General features: G+C 46.6%; 1 protein-coding gene across 1 annotated transcript in view; it reads left to right on the forward strand.

Annotated features, from left to right (window-relative positions):
- The first annotated feature begins 313 nt into the window (after nt 1–313).
- ECH2 (enoyl-CoA hydratase 2) overlaps nt 314–18,214 on the forward strand; it is a 91,886-nt gene continuing 73,985 nt past the window's right edge. The window contains exons 1-2 of the mRNA XM_086795225.1: nt 314–471; nt 13,915–13,937. Coding sequence (XP_086651351.1) covers nt 412–471; nt 13,915–13,937 — 83 coding nt within the window. The 5' untranslated portion in view covers nt 314–411. The remainder of the gene's footprint in view (nt 472–13,914; nt 13,938–18,214) is intronic.

Below are 18,214 nucleotides of genomic sequence, written 5' to 3' on the forward strand. Positions count from 1 at the left end.
TTCCAACTGTCAATACAAAGATAGGTGTTTTAAAAACTACCAATATCTTAGTTCTTAGGTGCTTCACACAATTTGCAAATGCGGGAAAAGGGAGTGAATCTCAGTAGAAGGGGGAGATCTCTCTCCTACCCATCTCATGGACGGGGAGTCTCCCTGTCCATTTTCAAAAAATTGTCGAAGTCTCTAAAGACCCTACTAGACTTATTGGGAGGATGGTGTGTGTGCTACACTTGCCCCCCTTTTTTAGGTATGAAATTCACATATTCTAATACTCTATATATATATATATTATATTATATAGAGAGCGCCAAGTTCGGTGAACCTATGACTGCTGAGCAAGACTCAGATTCTCTCACACGTCGTTAATTTTATTTAGTGCGCAAATACTGTAGTTGATCTGCAAATTGGAGGATGGAAGGAACGGTTCCTCGCATCGATCCTGAAGCTGTACTTTCTTACCAAATACCAGAGGTACGCTTCTTCACAGATATCTTAATTTCTACGAAGGGTTTAATTTACCTTTAAGAGAAAATCTGCTCGTAAAACTTGCAAAATTTCGGTTCTGGATCACCCTGCTCAATTTGCTAAGAATCATGGCTCTCAGAAATAGTAGTAATTCTGTGGCATTTCTATAGCATATTGCTATACTTAATGGAGGCTATGGGCCCAAAATTGATGCCAAGTTTATTTCTGCTGCTTGCATGTCGCCCCCAATTTGAAACAGTCACCCAGAATTGTGTGCCCATGACCTTTCAATCAACTAAGAATGGCTTAGTTCGCCTCTTGGAGGGCTGGGTAGCTGGACCCAGAAGGCGTCCCCCCTCTGTGGCTCATGCTCTTCCCACACAAGACACTTTTTCTATATAAACTGAGGGCAGCCGTGCAGCTTTTTGAAAAGATGTGATTGGTCAAACCACAACAAAAAATGAGGTGCCCATGACCTTTCCACCAACTAAGAATGGCTTAGCTCTGCTCTTGGAGGGCTGGGTAGCTGGACATGTAAGGCTGGGGTCACACTGATGCGGCGGACATGCGCAAGGGCTGATGTGGTAAAAAGAAGGGTTAGAGAAAGATCCACCTCACAGTCCAGAGGGGAAAATTTCTTCTGTCCTAGAGAGGTCGGAAATGTGTTGGACATCTCACTAAAGAACAAGCAAAACCTGCAGCTCGTGGAATTTGAACCCTGGACCCACTTGAGGAGCCCAACGTTCTAACAAGTTGGGCTAAGCCTATTTGCTAAAATGGGTTTGTGTCATATTTTACTTTACATGTCCGCCGGTGTGTGTGAACAAGGGCATGGGCACCGCTTCGGTGTGACACGTGCAACCTGGGAGGGTTCTGGGGGAAGACAAGGGCGTGGGCGCTGCTTCAGTGTGACCTGGGCCTAAGGTCGCCTTCTCTAGTTCATGCACTTCTCACACAACACTTTTTCTATATGAACTGAGGGCCTTTGACGTTGTGCAACTTTTGAAAAGATGTGATTGGTCAAACCACAACAAAATTTACAGTTTCTGCTTGCATGTCTAAACTTCTGAGGCCAGATACCTTAGGCATGATATGGAAAGTTTGGTATAACCTCAATCTGGCCACAGCCTTTGTGTGAAGTGCATCCTACATTTTAGCCACAGCATGAGGTTCCACCTCATCTCAGAGGGATGTCTGCCATTTCCTTGTTGCCACCCTGATTTTCATATATAGTATTGGTGAGTCCTAAAGATCATGTGAGGAGAGCTAGCTAGCTCACCACCCAGCCATGAGCAGCCAGGAGCCTCAGGCTAGATCAACACCAAGTTGAGCCATTTGCTCATATCTCGTTGTCCCATACCTTTTTTGTATGGCTAGAGCTTAGCGGAGGCAAGATCCGGATTCTAGTAATCCATTTAGTGGGAACCCTCACTATCCAAGTGAGCCATTCGCTCATATCTCGTAGACAATTTGTCCCATACCCTTCTATTCAAGTGTATGGCTAGCTCGAGGCTAGATGTGACTTGGTTGAACACAACGCTAATCAATACACTTAAATACACCAAGATTTAGTGGACAACATGCTCAATACAAGAAGTAATTCGCTGAATTGACAAGAAACGCACAGTGAGCTGGAACGGCCGGCCCCTCTCTCAAATAAAGTATATTGATCTTGGGAGAATCAAGTACATAGTGTAATGGGCATTTCTGACCGGATTTCCATACCAATGCATATGAATACAATATTGCAAACAATGTAGTTGTCGGTGTAGACTTGCAACTCACACTACCCTCTCAAGTGCCCATGTGCCCTACCATATGCTCTCTATTGTTTCACCAACACATGGTAGCAACAATTTGCAAGAGAGCACGTAGGACAAGAGAATAGTTGGGAAGGAGAAATACAGCCAAAGAGGCCTCATGAAGGGGGCGCCTACTTTTAGAGAGAGAGGAAAGAGAAAGATAGTGAGTTGTCTACTCTAGGTGTCAGGTAGAGAGGACAAGTGGCTTGTGGTGCAAGCTAGAGCGAACACATGGCTGGTTGCTCTCTTTGTACAAAGGGGATAAAGTTTGGGCGATGAGCATTGGGTTTTGTTCACCTCGGGACATCAGTGTGTGCGAACACAGGGTTGGTCATAACTTATAAGTGAGTTTTGGTTTCCCAAAACTTAATGAAGTGTGTACACACTCACTTTTAAATTAGTGCTAATTTCTAAAGCTAGGTTTATGACCAATACTTACCACTTGTCACATGCCACATAACCATGTCAGGAGAGACAATTATACGCACGGTTCACAGGCGGGCGTCCTCTTACTCGGAACTACACATTGGTCAAGCAAGCATGAATACAACATGCAATTTCAATTGCAAGCAAGCACATAAAGATGCTATGCAATGCAGCATTGGTATGGACAATCCCCGTTCATGAGACTATACCAAAATAGACGTACTCCAAGCAAGTACACCAATCCACCAGGCATTTCCGGGCATGTACACACAGGCACAAGTCCTAGCGGAAACAATCCCTGGCATATGCAAGTGCCATAGACGTCAGTCCAATGTACATAGATAATCAGGAAACACGGGTGGACCAATTGGGTGGCCACATGGTGACATCCCTCCGGTTTCTAAACAGTTGTTTGCAACTGCCGGCATAGTTATGGGATGGTGTCAATGGCTGTGTGCGTTCTTTCATCTTCCTTAATTGCACACCCTAGGTGATTAATCAAACACATGACGCTGGTCCGAGAGATTTGGCAGCACTTGACTTCTCTGTATAACAGGGTATCACCTATGAAGCGGATTTCCTTGGAAGTGCAGGTGTGAGTGATGAATCCTACAAAGTCTTTGACGATGCGAGAGCACGTCAACAAGCTCCAGGCTCTTCAGCAGGAGGTTCTTTAGGCTGGGAGGGAGATATCGTCAGAGGACATGGCCATCATTTTGCTGTGTCATCTGACCTCTCAGTATTCAGCTTTTTATTCCTCTTTGATCACCAGTGGGAGGCTCAACACCATCACATGGGAGGAGCTTGTGCCTTTGGTCTTGGACCAGGAAGAGCAGTTTACGAACCCTCCATGGGGCGGAGGTTCTGAGGCCTTGACTGGCCAGCGGTCGAAAGGCCGAACAACAACAACAATAAGGGCAAAGGGAAGTCTTCTGAGAAGAAGCCCGACTTAGAGCGTGATGCTTTGAAGGCCGATCGGACATGTAACTATTGTGGCCAAAAGGGTCACTATTGGAGGAAGTGTCCTCAATGGAGTACCGAGAAGAGTGCTGATAGGGTCACTATTGAAGGAAGTGTTCTCAAGGGAGTACCGAGAATAGTGTTGATTCTTCAGCTGCAGCTGCAAAGACTCCAGCTTTTGTGCACTTGGAGATTATGGACACAGTTGCTTCATCTTCTTCGAGCAGGGATGTAGTTGGTCTCACTGCTAGGGATACTTGGGAGTGGATTCTTGATAGTGGTGCTTCCAGGCACACGATTCCTTCCCGAGAGTTATTACAGGATCTTCGACAGCAGTCAGGTCACATCTTCATTGGTGACAAATCCACCTTCCGATTCACAATGAGGGCAGGTTGGAGATTATTCCCGATGGCAAAGGGGGGAAGCATTCCTCCCGGGTTCTTTATGTCCCAGCTCTTGGTTTTCATCTTTTGTTAGTGCATGAGGTTTGCAAGGCTGGCATACGGGTGGAGTTTGATGAGTATTTTATTGCTCTCCGGGACAAAGCAACAGGCGAGGTTGTTTGGGAAGGTAGTGGAGAATGGGATCTACAAACTCTCATCACTCTCTTCTCTGACAGGTACTCAGCTTGGTGATTTGTGGCATTTCTGTTTTGGCCACTTGAATGTGGATGCGCTGCGGCGGCAGGCTTTCCAGGACCAGACGGTGGATGGCTTGCCAGATGTTGGTAGCTGGCACGAACACTGTAGTTCTTGCATTCATGGTAAGCAGCACAGCCTACAGGGAATCTTTTCCGAAGCAGTTTAGTAAGCGGGCTTCGAAACCTTTGGAGTTGGTACACATTGACTTGTGTGGACCTATGCAGACCCCATCTTTGGGAGATTCTTTGTACTTTATGCTGCTTGTGGATAATTGTAGTAGTTTACATGGGTTTATTTTCTTTCCCAGAAGGACCTAGCCTTTGCTTGGTTCAAGGAGTGGCATGTTATGGTGGAGTCGTCGTCTGGATTGTAGGTGAAGACTCTTCGGGCTGACAAAGGAGGGGAGTTTTCTTCTAATGTCGTTGTGCGGTTTTGTGTGGAACATGGCATCAAGTGGGAGCTGGCCAATACAGGATCGCCTTCAGAGAGAATGGAGTAGTTGAGTGTAAGAACCGGACTGTGGTGGAGATGGCGAGGACGATGCTGGAGCATTGGGATCTTCCTCGTCCACTTTGGGGAGAGGCTGTGGCTACGACTGTCCATACCCTCAACCGATCTCCGACGACTTCAGTACCAAAGATGACTCCATATGAGGCTTATTTTGGCGGAAACCAGATGTCTCCCATTTCGGTGTGTTTGGGAGTGATGCCTATGTTCACATTCCAAAGAAGTAGAGGGGGAATCTTGACTCGAAGTCATAGAAGCTTGTATTTGTGGGATATAACTCTCTTTCCAAAGGATATGACCCAGAGCGGAACGAGGTTGTTGTCAGCAGGGATGTTGTCTTTGATGAGCATGTTCTAGCTTCCACTGTTGATGAGCCACCACTTCTTGGAGAACCAGATGAGTCTGAGGATGATTCCCAGGCTATTGTTCCAGCTAAGTTCTAGAGGTTGAGCTCGAGGCTGGAGATGAGCCCCAGCAGCAGCAGCAGGAGGCTCCGCGTTTTGTTTTGAGTACCAAAGTGGTTGTTGGACACCATTTGGGAGTCGGGTGTTACGGAGTATCCCTCCGAGTGGACCACAACGGAAGGACCTCGAAGATCGCACATAATTCATGATAAAAGTCAATCAGAGGAGCTGTTATAGGTGAACTATGCTTTGATGTCTCGTATCATTCGGGACAAAGAGTCCACTTCCATTAAGGAAGCTCTTTCCTAGGAGACTTGGAGGAAAGCCACGCAAGTGGAACTTGAAGCCATTGAGAAGAATAACACTTGGGAGTTGGTTCCGAGGTAGTCAAAACGGTCAGTCATTGGTCTCAAGTGGATCTATAAGACCAAGTATACGTTTGATGGGTCGGTGGATAAGCACAAGGCTAGACTTGTGGCTAAGGGTTATGCTCAGCGACCTGGCATTGACTATGAGGATACCTTTGCACCGACAACGAGGATGACCATGATTCGGACAGTTCTTGCCCTTGCCTGTTCTCAGCGGTGGCCAGTGTATCAAATGGATGTAAAATCTACGTTCCTTAATGGTGACGCGGAGGAGGAGATATATGTTGAGCAACCTCCAGGCTTTGAGGTTTCGAGATCAAAGGGGATGGTTTATAGGTTACGGAAGGCCTTGTATGGTCTTAAGTAGGCTCCTAGGGCTTGGAATCAGAAGATTGATTTCTTGTTTCTCCGGAATGGTTTTTAGAGATCATGTCATGTGCACACACATGTACATGCTTCTCACAGAGGCTAACCCTAAGGAGGCAACAAGATAAAGAAGAGGAGATCAGAACAGAACCAGATTTTTGGAGCATTTTCTGTGGAGTATCTTGTGGAGGGACACATCATTATGTGAATTATTTGTCCAGGAGCTGGCCGACCAGCAGTTGGCCAGTCCATGGGATATTCTCCAGCCTATAAAAGGCAAGTTTGCTCATTGTTTTAGTGATTCAGCCCCTTGTTGGCTGGGTCATAGAACTAGGAGTTTGTTTAGGTATTTTACTACCTTTCAAGGCAGCCCATGGCTGCAAGGATTTATGTACCTTTTTGTACCATATGAAATACTGAATTTCCAGCTCTGTCTCTCTCTTTCCATACTCCCATCCTCAATGCATCTGTGGTCTTATAGACCCTACACCATCATGTGGGGTGTTTATCCGTAATGATGATCGGTCATCACAATAAATGGCCCATTTTCCTGCCTTGTGGGTGTGTTCCACCTGTAGGGGGGTGAGGTCATCTCCAAGGTATATTCTGGTGGTTCGGAGGGTGGCCTTCTTCTTCAGGAAAGTCAAACGGGACTCCGTATGTTTGAACTTGAGGAGAGGCCTCTCCCTCGTCAAGTCCTTCCCAGCTCGCCAAGCATCTACAAAAGGGGTGTCAGTGAGGCCCATCTGTTTGCATAAAGTCTCACCGTCCTCTTTCCGTGAGTTGCCCGCTTGCAAGCCTGTTACTCTCACATGTAGAGCCCTGGATTGGTGACGCTTCTCTTCCTCAAGCGTGGCCGTCATGATGGATGTGGCATTTGGGATGTGGATTGTTTTTTGCTTTTTTCACAACCTCAACCAATTTGGAGCTTTCTCCAACCTCTTCTTTGGTTGCTTCCATGTCTTTTTGGAGGTTTGCATGCTCCTCCCGGAATCCTGATTTGGCCTCTTGAATCTCTGCTGTGATTGCCTTCTTAGCCTTCTCTAGTTCCTCCTCGAGTTTGGCATTGGCGTCTTTCAACTGGGAAATCTCTAGAGCAAGGGCTTCTTATGTGGCTAGCTCTTCTTCCTCTTTGCCATACTTGTGCATCTCTTTCTTACATAATTCCATACATTTCTCCATGCATGCAGCTAGGCATGCATCATTCCAAGCTTCGATCTCTTGTCGCATCTCATCTTGCAGCTGTTTGTACATTTCCTCTACCCGGTTATCTTTGCCCTAGATTTCAGTCCTGACAGCATGAATCTCCTTTTGATGCTGGTTCAATGTCCTCTCTATCAGCTTCTTTTGGTTTGAAAGGGCCTTCTGAGCCTGTTCTTCGATCTTGTTCACTCTGTCTTCAAGAGGGAGCACCATTTTCGCTTTTTCTCATTTAAATCTTCATAATAGCCAAAGTTCTTGATTTGTGCTTTTATAGCTTCAAGGCCTTGCTTTTTTAGCTTCAGGGCCTTGCTTTTTGGCCTTGGAGCTGCTTTTTGGAAAAGTGGCTTTTAGCTTTTTGATCTAGTTCGATGTCATCTTTCCAATGGTGCCCTTAGCTTTTAGTCAACACTTTTTGCTTCTTCCTGCTTTTTGACCAAGACTAGTGCTTTTTCCTGTGCCAACCAAAGGATCCCTGTTCCCATGTGTCCATCAACTTGTCCAAGTGTCCGGGCATGAGTTCCATCATGCGAAAAGAGCTCGGAGGGCCAAATATAGGATAGGTATAGGTGGTGGACATATAGGACACAAGAGGCTCCGGAATACCCAACACCGCTGGCCTCTTCTCTACTCGGACTGCTTTCACCGCCCTGTCCATTGCTTAGCCCTTGTCCATTGCTCAACACTTGCTCTTCAGCGTCCTTCGTCGACCACTTCCAAGCAAACTGTCCTAATTTCTCTCACAGTAGTCCCTTCACAACATTAACTATGACACCTGATTCCCTAGGTGCGTCTTGCAAGCTTGCCATGGGTCTGGAGGGTGCTCACTCCATGGGGACATCTAACTTTGTCCTAGTTCATGTGTCCTGGCAAATCTCATAGAGGCAGAGTGCCAGCCCAGGTTCTCTGGTAGGGGGGAGAGAAAGAAAGAAGAAAGAAGTAAGAAGAAAGAAGAAAGAAAGAGAGTTGTATTAACGTCTTCAAAAGGCCAAAATGACCTATGAGACCAAAAGGTTACATCATATCCATGAGGTACATCATTCTGGGTACAAAATAGTAATAAAGAAAGATAACAAAAATCTAGAACTTTAAAATCTGACCTAGGTACATGAGGAGAGAGCTCTCATATCACCCTAATACATCCCTCATGGGCCGTTGTGACATGGTGCTCAAGGCGGTAAAACTGAGCTGGTGCGAGAAGGTCCTGCGATGATGGGAGATGATGGCCCGGATCCTCTTGTGGTGGCATGGCCGTGGGCGAGATCCATCGAGTCTGGGCGTTGAGCTCTGCATAACTCAGTGGCTCTGTCGAGTGTCACACCTCTCGGCTGAGCTCATGCACTAGCGTGTGGTCTGGGTATGATGGGTGGATCGGCCCTCGGAGTGCTGGTATGGAAGAAGTCAGTGAGAGCTCTTGTGCTGGTCCTCGAGCAAGCACAACTGATCTGGATCTCACTAAGGACTCCCTGTGTCTACAGAGCTCTAGAAGAAAAAGTCCCAGGCATCTCTGATCTAGGAAGTCTATGATCCTGAGTGGTCCGAACCTAGCTCGGAAGAGGCAGTGGAACATCCCCCGAATCTCATAGCATACAGGGCATTGGCATATGTAATGATCCTTTGTCTTGGGCTCTGTGTGACAGAGCTAGAGCTGGCATATCCTGTCCTTTGGTGTGGCCGCCCTAGGCCCATATCTGGCAGTCTCCACTCTCAGCTGGTGGGATGAGGTGCAGATTTGGCCGATCGCACATCTCACCCCTAAGGATAGGTGTTTGTCCATGTAGTGTGGGCGGATGATGAACCCATCCTCTGTCAGGCATAGGAGGTGATCTCTGTAGAAGGCCATCTTCGTCCCCAGTGGACGACTAGGTGAACTTTATGTCCTCTGAGTATCCAATGTGACAATGTCCTTCTTGATAACCCTGCTCCGCTCTGTGCGGCTGAGAGCAAATGACGGGGCCTCTATGTTGTACTGGAATGGGGGGAGTGCCTCCATCTGCATATTGTGCATGCCAAACCAAGTGCCTACTTGTGCATACCAGCACTCTGTATCTCCCTCAAATGTCAACTGTCTCGGGGACTCCAGGGCTAGCCGGGGGTATCTATCAAGTGGAAGCTCCCATAGCCTATGGCAGTATGTCACTGTCTGGAATAGAGCCTCTGTCACTATTGGTGATCACCATCCTCATCATCATTGATACAAAGTGGGTGTAGGGGATATGGGGAAGAGTGTGGAGAGGGAACTATCCATCGATGTGTGATAGGGGTCCATAAAGGATGTCCAGCATCGGGGAGGGGGTGAGGAGGGCCCCTAGATTTGCAATGGAGGTATCCATCGATGTGTGGTAGGTGTCCATAAAGGATGTCCAGCATTGGTGAGGGGGTGAGGAGGGCCCCTAGATTTGCAAGGCTGAGGAGAAGTTGGGTCGAGGTAGCAGCTACAGATGCTCGGTAGTGGGCGAGGATCTCATCAATTTTGGGCTGGTGAGTCTGGGGGTGCTTGAGGTCCAGGAGGATCAGGCTGTCTGGCTCTCCGAAGTACGATGGCACAAGGTAGGGTAACTCCAGTTGAGAGGTGAGATGGTGGGCCCCTTGTCGGTACTGGTGTGGCCTCATCCGTCTTAGTGTCCTCCTCCTGTGGGCTAGAAAAACTGGTGATGGTAGAGTGAGATGGGTACCGGGGTCGAGATATCTCTGAATAGTAACTCTCTATGTCGTCGGATCTCCAACAGGGACAATGCTGAGCCACTCCTTAACCCGAGATAATGGTCCCCTTGATCTCATAATGCTCCTTAGACTCTACTCCTCCATAGCACAATCTACAGTCTCCCCTCTCTAGGGATCCTTGTTGCTCTGCCAACGTCAATCTCAAGCCTATGGGATGAGACCCTAAGCTGACCAAGTGCTATCCTCGTGGCATGTGACATGAAAACATCGAGCTACCCTAGCCTCTGTATGAATCCATCCTCTGTAAGCCTCAGAAAATGGTCACTGTAGTACTGCATCTTGGGTGGTAGGGGCTCCCCTGGGTAATCCATGTATCTTGAATGTGTAATTGTAGTACTGCATCTTGGGTGGTAGGGGCTCCCTTGGGGTAATCCATGTATCTCGAATGTGTAACTGTAGCAAGTCATATTAAATTACCCATTTCCTGTCTACATGTGTGAGCCTAGTGTAGGGGGAGCCTGGGTCATACTGAAATGGGGGTAGTTGGCTCATCTGTAGTCCATGTGTGTGCTGAACCATGCGAGGACATAAGCATACCAGGATGGATGCACCCCTCTCTCCGCTATCGCCCGAGAAGATTGTAGTGCTAGGTATGGCAGTCGTGATGAATCCATGGCTAGTATCCTCTGTATGTACGTGACAGTCTGCAGTAAGGCCTCTACCACCATAGATGCTATGGCAAACTCTGCTTGAATGATATGGTGAGGGACAGATGATTTGTTGTGTATCAATCTGGATAGCATCAAAATTTGTGGACACTCTATGCACTGCCAATCTACCCGCTGATAAGCTTGGTGCCCAGAATGGGGATGCATACATCATCGCCGGAGTCACTAGTGTGTCAAAAAGCCAACCCTTCGTCCTGGGCTTCTGAAGCGTGTCTAGTGGCACTGTCTCTCTAAGAGGGCAAGTCCAGCAAATCCCCCGGTCAATCTGTCCTCTGTGATACCTGTCTCATGGAGAAGCGTCTGCGAGAGCTCGTGAAAGTGGTCCCCAAGTAGGCATATGAGTTTGCTACCTCCACTTGGCTGCCCATGTAGGTGATCTCTGTATGTTTCCTCACACTAGGGGAAGTATAGAAGACCATGACCTTGGTCTTCGCAAGGTTAACTGACAAACCTCTCTGCAAACAGAAGTCCTGTAGGGAATCCATGTGCTTCAGTAGTCCCTCTTGTGAGTCTATAAGCACTATATCATCAGCATATAAGAGAATAGACACAAGTATGCCTGCTAGGGATGCCCCTCCACCTCCTGCTCTATCAATAAAGTTTGAGATCTCGTCAATGTATAGCCCGAAGAGGGTGGGTGAAACAAGAGGGGGACCCGGAACAATATACAGACACTTCAGATGCCAACAAAGATATGAAAACATAGCGGAAATAACCATAAACAATATCAAAACACAGCATTGAGCCGGAACGGCAGGCCCCCCCGTAGGAACCGCTTTATTCCAATAAATAAACAGATACAGATAAACCAAGGTGCGGGTGCAGTCTTGCACCGGATTTTCCACAAAGCTCAGCAAACACTTGCTCAAAGGTTTGGGGTACCAATCAACACCACAACTAGTGCAAATCAACCCCTGAACAACAGCCCGGTACGGTGCCAAATCCAGCCCCGAAATCCGTGCCAGAATAGCCAGGGAGCCTCAAATCTGCCCTAGAGGAGATCTCAAATCGGTTGCATGTGATAGGTGCTCTGATCTAATCCCCTCATTATCTTGGGAGCAGCCGTTTTGGAGTTTCTGGATGGCCTTTTCCACCGTGCTTGATGTGAAGAAAGTGGATGTTGTGGGGCGAGGTTTGGGTGGGTGTGGAAGTGGAGGCTGATTGGGAATATGGTAAAGTGAGTGTGCATAAGTGTGCCAGATGTGAGGGTCTGTGATGGGTGTGGGTGGGCGTCACTCCCTCAATCTATGCCGGGGCTCCTCAGAGTTGCTGCTCAAGAAGAGTTGGTATATCTCCCAGTATTGCCTTATCGCATATGCTCGTTTCTTGCAGCGAGTGAGAGAGCGGTTAATCCTTTGAGCATCATGCTCGAGGATTTGACCAGTCGCTACCTCCCGCTTGAGACGAGCATGTGTGGTGTGGCACTCGTCATCATACCAACCATTCTAGGGCATGGTATACCCGTTGAGGCTTAGCGTTGGAGTGGGGAGTGTATGGAAAGCTGGCCATGGCTGTAGAATGTAGTTGAGAGGTGAGGGTGGCAAGGGGAACTGATGGGTCCATATCTACCAAGCCATGATCAATGTTGTTGGCATATATGTGGTCATAGTCGTGTGTGAAGTGGATTTTGGTATAGCGGGAGGTGGGTGGGGGTGACGGTGGGCTGGGTGGTGTACAGGAAATGGAGAAGGAGAGGTAGGGCATGTGGAGATGGTGAACTCGGAGATTAGTGAAGGCTTGCTCCTAGCGTTGAAGTCCCCAATGAGGAAAACTTCACCGAGTCCCAACATGGCTGAGATCTCATGAGACAATGATGCATAAGGGGACTCCTTGCTCTCCTTTTCCTGAGTGGTTAGGCTGTCCTGACTATCCTGTATAGCATATCGCGAAGTATCTGGTGCAAAGTAGCAAACCGCCACATGTATGTATCTGGTGGGTGTAAGCTGTTGCTGTAGCCTAGCCCACATGTGTGTGGCATCCTCATCCTGCCTGACTATACTGATCATACCCTGAAGGTGTGACCTAAATAGGACCGCTTCTCCTCCTGACCCCCGTATTCCTGTCCTGTGGGTATGCCCACAGCAAGCCGACTCCCACTGGTATCCGGCGACACGAGGCAATCCCCTCTCCGAGCTCTGGTGCGTCTCCCCACATCTGACCATAGAGCCCCATTGGCTGCCATCTTGATGCCTATACTAGACCTTGCACCCCTATTTAAGGGGGGGGGTGGGGGGGGCGCCTCTCTGTAATGATGACTCCCATCTCGGTATACTGCCCACTTCCCTTCCATACGGGCTGCCATGACCACCTGTGTGGGAGTCAGATCCTTGTCCAAGTAGATTTTCTCCCCCTTCAAGGCTACTATGGTATCTAAAAATGCTTGGTGACTCCCTAAGTCTGGGAAACAGAGGAAAAATGGACGTGGTGGGGTGGTATCCTTTCCTGCTCTCCATACATCCACAAATGGGAACCTTCCACCTTCAGTTTCTTGCATAATAGCTCCAAGGCATCTGCCTTGGGTGACCTACCCTCTGCCATACCTGTGACGCGAATGTGTAAGGCCTTAGTCTTCCTCTGCTTCTGTTCTTTGAGTGTCTCGTGTATAATGTTCCTCTTCTCTTCCACTATGACAGGTGGGGCGGAGGCTCGATGTTCCTTGACCACTGCTGTCTACTCCTCCGCTTCCTGTTTTACTAGGTCGGCCCATCCCCGCACAAGTTCTTCTTTTGTTGCTACCATACTCTCTTGAATCTTTGCTTCTACACTCTTGGTAAGCTCTTCCATGTGTGAACTCCCCCTCCTTGATAGCGCCTTGGCATTCTTTGAGCTCGTATGTGAGACATGCCACTTGCTTTTTCAGTCGGCTCACCTCACTAGAGAGCTTCTCAGCCTGTAAGGTGTGGGCTTCCTTCATTTCCCCCAATGCTTTCTCATAGGAGTCCTCTTGGATCCCCATTATGTTCCAGATTGCCGTAAGGCCATCTTTGAGTAGTGAGCCCAGAACTGGTTTCTCCGTGCATGCATTCAAATTTCAGGTGTGTTTCCATCTGACCGATAAGACTGTTCAGCTGTTGGGATAGGTCATCCCATTTCCCTGACCTTGGTGGCATTCTGTTCAACCTGCAGAGCTCCATTGAGAGAGAGAGGATTATGTTGCTGCCTTGGGGGCCTGAGTAAGGATGGATGGGGAAAGATGAGAGAGAGACATCGGCAGCGAAGAGAGAGAAGGGGCGGGTGGGGGCAGCGAAGAGAGAGGACAGATTTGTTGCTTACAATTTTAAGAGCTTGATCATGGTGGTCTTACTAAAAAATAGTGAATGTCTAATCTTCATTAGAGATAAATCGTCTCATTGTTTTCATGAATTGTCGTGATATTGATGCAGGGGAGATGCAGCTATACGGAAAGGTTAGAATTGATCTTTAAATTGTCACTACAAATGGATGCTTTTTGCCTTTTTCTATGGTGCAAGGTTGTAAATTCACATGATCTTCTTTTTAATGCTTGTATATGCACAAAACAATAAAGAGTTCCAAGCTTGATGGCACGGAGTCCCTTGTGTGCTTCTGCTGGAATGATTAATGATACAACATGCGATTATGTAGCAATTTGGTTTTGTTTTAAACCTTCTGAACTTCTCTTCTACGTACAGTATTCCTTGCTAGTATGGATTTTTAAACTTATTTTGATAATAAGGCTTGGCTATTGTATGGACCGGATTCCAAATCTCTCTCTGAATAGGCAATTGAACCAGTCAACGAAGACACATTTACCCAGTCTTCACCCCTGATTTTTACGTGATCTTACTCCATTGAGGTAAGTGATCATTTGTAATGCTGCATCTATAAATGGCAGAGCTGCCTTGAATTTTACAAGCACGATATGGACCCCAGATATTCACGCGAGTTCCACGCGAGTTTATGCAGTCTACGCAGCCTTTTAGTCAATGTTATTCCCAACACGGTGTCTAATTGGCTATATGAGAAGCTCCCAAACATTAGCTTTGCATCACCCCAATAAGATACTTGCTTTGTTGCCAACCACTAATGCATTCCCAAGAGTAGACAGCCACCTAAAAGGGACCAAAACCAAGCCAGAAATGATCCAAATGCTGAAAATAAGTCTGCTAAGAAGCATACCTACAAAATGGCAAACTATGGCCATATTGCTGAACAGAAACAACAATATATGCACGAGGGCAATTGCTGTACTTACGGAAGCACTTAGCATATCGCAAAAGCATGCCCAAGCGTGATAATGCAAATGCACCAAAGTCCAATGTGCAGGGGGATATGGTTTCCGATGTGCAAGGGAATACATCACATTACGGCAAACAGAAGGTTATATGCAAAGCTTGTTTATGTTTGACGATCTTGCAATTGAGAACTTTTTCTCTAAATGGCAGATGCTTTGGGTATTGAACTGGAGGACATGGGTCCTCAAATAGAAGCAGGGACTGCCCTCGTTGGTAAAGAAGTGCATGTTATGCCAATCATTGGCAAGTTGCACATACACATTCAAGGCTATTTGGATCATGAAAACTTTCTCTGGTAGCGCCTTTGAATGGCTGTGATGTATTGCTTGGTAAGCCTTGGCACGCACAAATTGATCTGCACAAGGCTTACAAGACCAACTAGATCACCTTCATGCGTAAAGGCCGAGACCATGTGATTGATTCTCGCGAAGAGGGTGAATCGCCACTTAAGCACGCCGCCTAGTAGCAGCAACAGCTCCGCCTCTTCTGCTCACCACTCCACGAGCATGGCTTGCATCCTGCCACTCTGATACCATTGCTGCTGTGAGTTGCCCATGTGCTGATTCCTGTGTGTCTCCATCCTTGTAAATGTTGTCTTGCTGCTTGAGTGCCACCCCATTGCATAGCCGTCGTGATCCCTTCATTGTATCTAGCAAGGTTGAAGACTTCAGGTGGGTGCCATGTCAACAACTCTACATCCGGATTCACATTGATGTGATGGACTTTCACATGCTCTCTCTCGGAAACCGTTTGGGCAGAACTTATTAACCAAGCCATTATACATATCAAGTTGCTTACAAACAAAAGAAAGGGGGAGTTTTTAGACTTGGTTAAAGAAATTGTTTTGTGCTTTTTGGTTTTGAAATTGTGTACTCTGGTGGGCTTTCACAAAGTAAAGAGCTTTGTAACAGCATAGCCCAAAAGAACTGTATTCTTCTTATGAAATCATTTTTATTTCATTCCAAAAAAATGTAAAGCTTTTTCTTTTTGTAATATCTAAGCTAAATGATTCCACTTAATTGGAAAGAACTAGCCATTGTTTGGACTTTCTGAGATCACAAAGATAAGAAGGCTTTGGGCATCGACACTTGTCATTGGACTGTTTTAATTTGCTTGATATTGTTTGGTTTTGGAAATATGTGTACATAGGTGGGCTTTCACCAAGTAAAGAGCTTTGTAACTCTCATAACCCAACATAACTCTATCCTTCTTATGAAATCATTTTGATTTCCTTTATTTTATTTTAAAAAATCTAAAGCTTTTTTTAAAGTAAAATCTAAGCTAAATGATTCCACTTAATTGGAAAGAACCATCCATTGTGATGGATAGATTTGTGTATATAAAAAAGTAGCTACTAAAGAGAGACCACAGGTCATGGGAGACCCACACAGTGGGTTAGATCATAGATTGTGCACTCTCACCTATATGTCTGGAACGGGCACCTATGGTCAAAAACTTGAGCCTGCTGTAAGAGTCTAGTTTGGACATAAAAAGGATTAATGTCTCGGAGTGTGGGCTAGATGTTTAGGACAAGACAACCACAGTCAATAGGATGGCATGGTCTAAGCCCTAGAAGTCATGAATGCTTTGGCTTCTTAGCATTGATATTGTTGTTGGACATCAATGCTCCACCCTCATATTGTATTGCCCAGGCACCTGATAGCTCATGTTTGTACGGCTCCCATTATGAGGAGGAGCCATGGTTGAGTAGTTTGGGCATCCAGCATCCCCGTATTCACATGGGAAGGTGGCCTAGAAGGCTAGATTGTTTACAGACAGCTTGGATTAAATAGGATTCATGCTACATTGGACCGTTATCTCAAATTGGTCTACGCTTGGAGTAGGTAGAATTTACTCTTGACATTGTGGGGCTCGAATGGTGCCCAAGATGAGCTTGGATGGCCGTGGGAGGCGAGTCTACACTGAAGATGGTGGCACTGACTATGACCGTGGACCTACGTGGTCATGTCATGGTCGCCCTTCGTATACAGGTCTATATAGATACATGATGAAGTTGGATCTTGGATTAGATCCTGCTGATGCATGCCTATCTACTGAACCATATAAGATAACTTTGCTTATTCACATCTTCCGTGATGATGAACTCTAGATGCTTGTGTTAATGGTTGAGGATTGCTTTCAAGAGTTGTATCCACCATGTATATGTGCAAGATTGAGATGTGAGATGCCTTAAATGAGAAAATCATGCACCTTTGTTCCACTTCTATTCGAGTCAAACTGTAGGCTCAGCTCCATGTCCACTTTGTCTATCTCCAAGCTCTTTGGCTTTGTTACTGGATCGTCTACAAGAGATGTAGACTCATCCTCCTATGTATCAGACTTGGGAGAGACTCTTCGCAAGCTCCTCAGAAATTGGTAGAGCTAATCTCAACCTCCTCTCAGAATTCGGAGAGATCCACCACTTTGAGAATTTGTTGGCTCCCGATCGGGTTGTGGTGCTCACAGCTTGTCACATGCACACCCGTGCCATGGCTAATCTCCAGCATGAACAACATAATCCTTGATTAGGACAGCAGTTAGGACAACATTTAGAGCATCATCATTATCAGCAGTAGCATCATCATCATCATCATCAGTGGTAGTAACATCATCAACATCATCCTCATCATCAACATCATTGGAGGGGATGAGGACCCAATCGGCAGCCCTGGACATCAGTTGGCAGCCAGCAGGGGTACTCAAGCAGCAGTTAGGCGAGCGTTAGAGTGAAGACCAGCAGGTGTGGGCAAGCATTGAATGAAGCGCAGCATTTATAGGATTTATTCCATGAATATTTGTCCAAGAGCTGGTCGACAGCAACTCCAGAAGCAGGCCAACCAGCACCTCAGCATATAAATAAGCATATTTCTGCATTTTGCATCATTCATATCAAGCACATTCATCATTTACAGCATTGAAGGAGTAGAAACATGTAGAAGAAGGCTAGAGGTCACCCTTAACGGGGTAGACCAACAGCCTAGCGGATGAACAGACTTTTCAGTCACCTTTTTGTACCATATAATAAACAAAACCTTGACACCAACTATCTCTCTCTTCTTCTCTCTCCTCTGGCTTAATCATGTTTATTCAACATCTTGTTCTTAATCAAGCTTAGGGCTGTGGATCAGTACATCAAGGCTTCCGCGCATGCAACATTGGTATCAGAGCATTCAGGCTCAGCCACTAAGCAAGTCCCAAGTAGGTGCACAGATCCATTAGAAGAATGCAGCTAGGGTAGCATATGGAGTGGTTTGCAATAGGCGAAGCTGGAGGAAGGCATTCTGTGGGGGTATGTACTTAGAACCAATACATCATTAGGTCTCATATTAGTTCCAAAGGCTTACCAATAGGCATGATTAGTTCCAGTAGGTGACCCGTTGCCGTTGTGTTAAGGGAAAGGGATAGCAGGCATGGGGATAGCAGTGGAGCA

The sequence above is a fragment of the Cibotium barometz genome, chromosome 62 (genome assembly GCF_041138505.1).
Source record: "Cibotium barometz isolate CiBa-2024 chromosome 62, ASM4113850v1, whole genome shotgun sequence".
Lineage (NCBI taxonomy): Eukaryota > Viridiplantae > Streptophyta > Polypodiopsida > Cyatheales > Cibotiaceae > Cibotium > Cibotium barometz.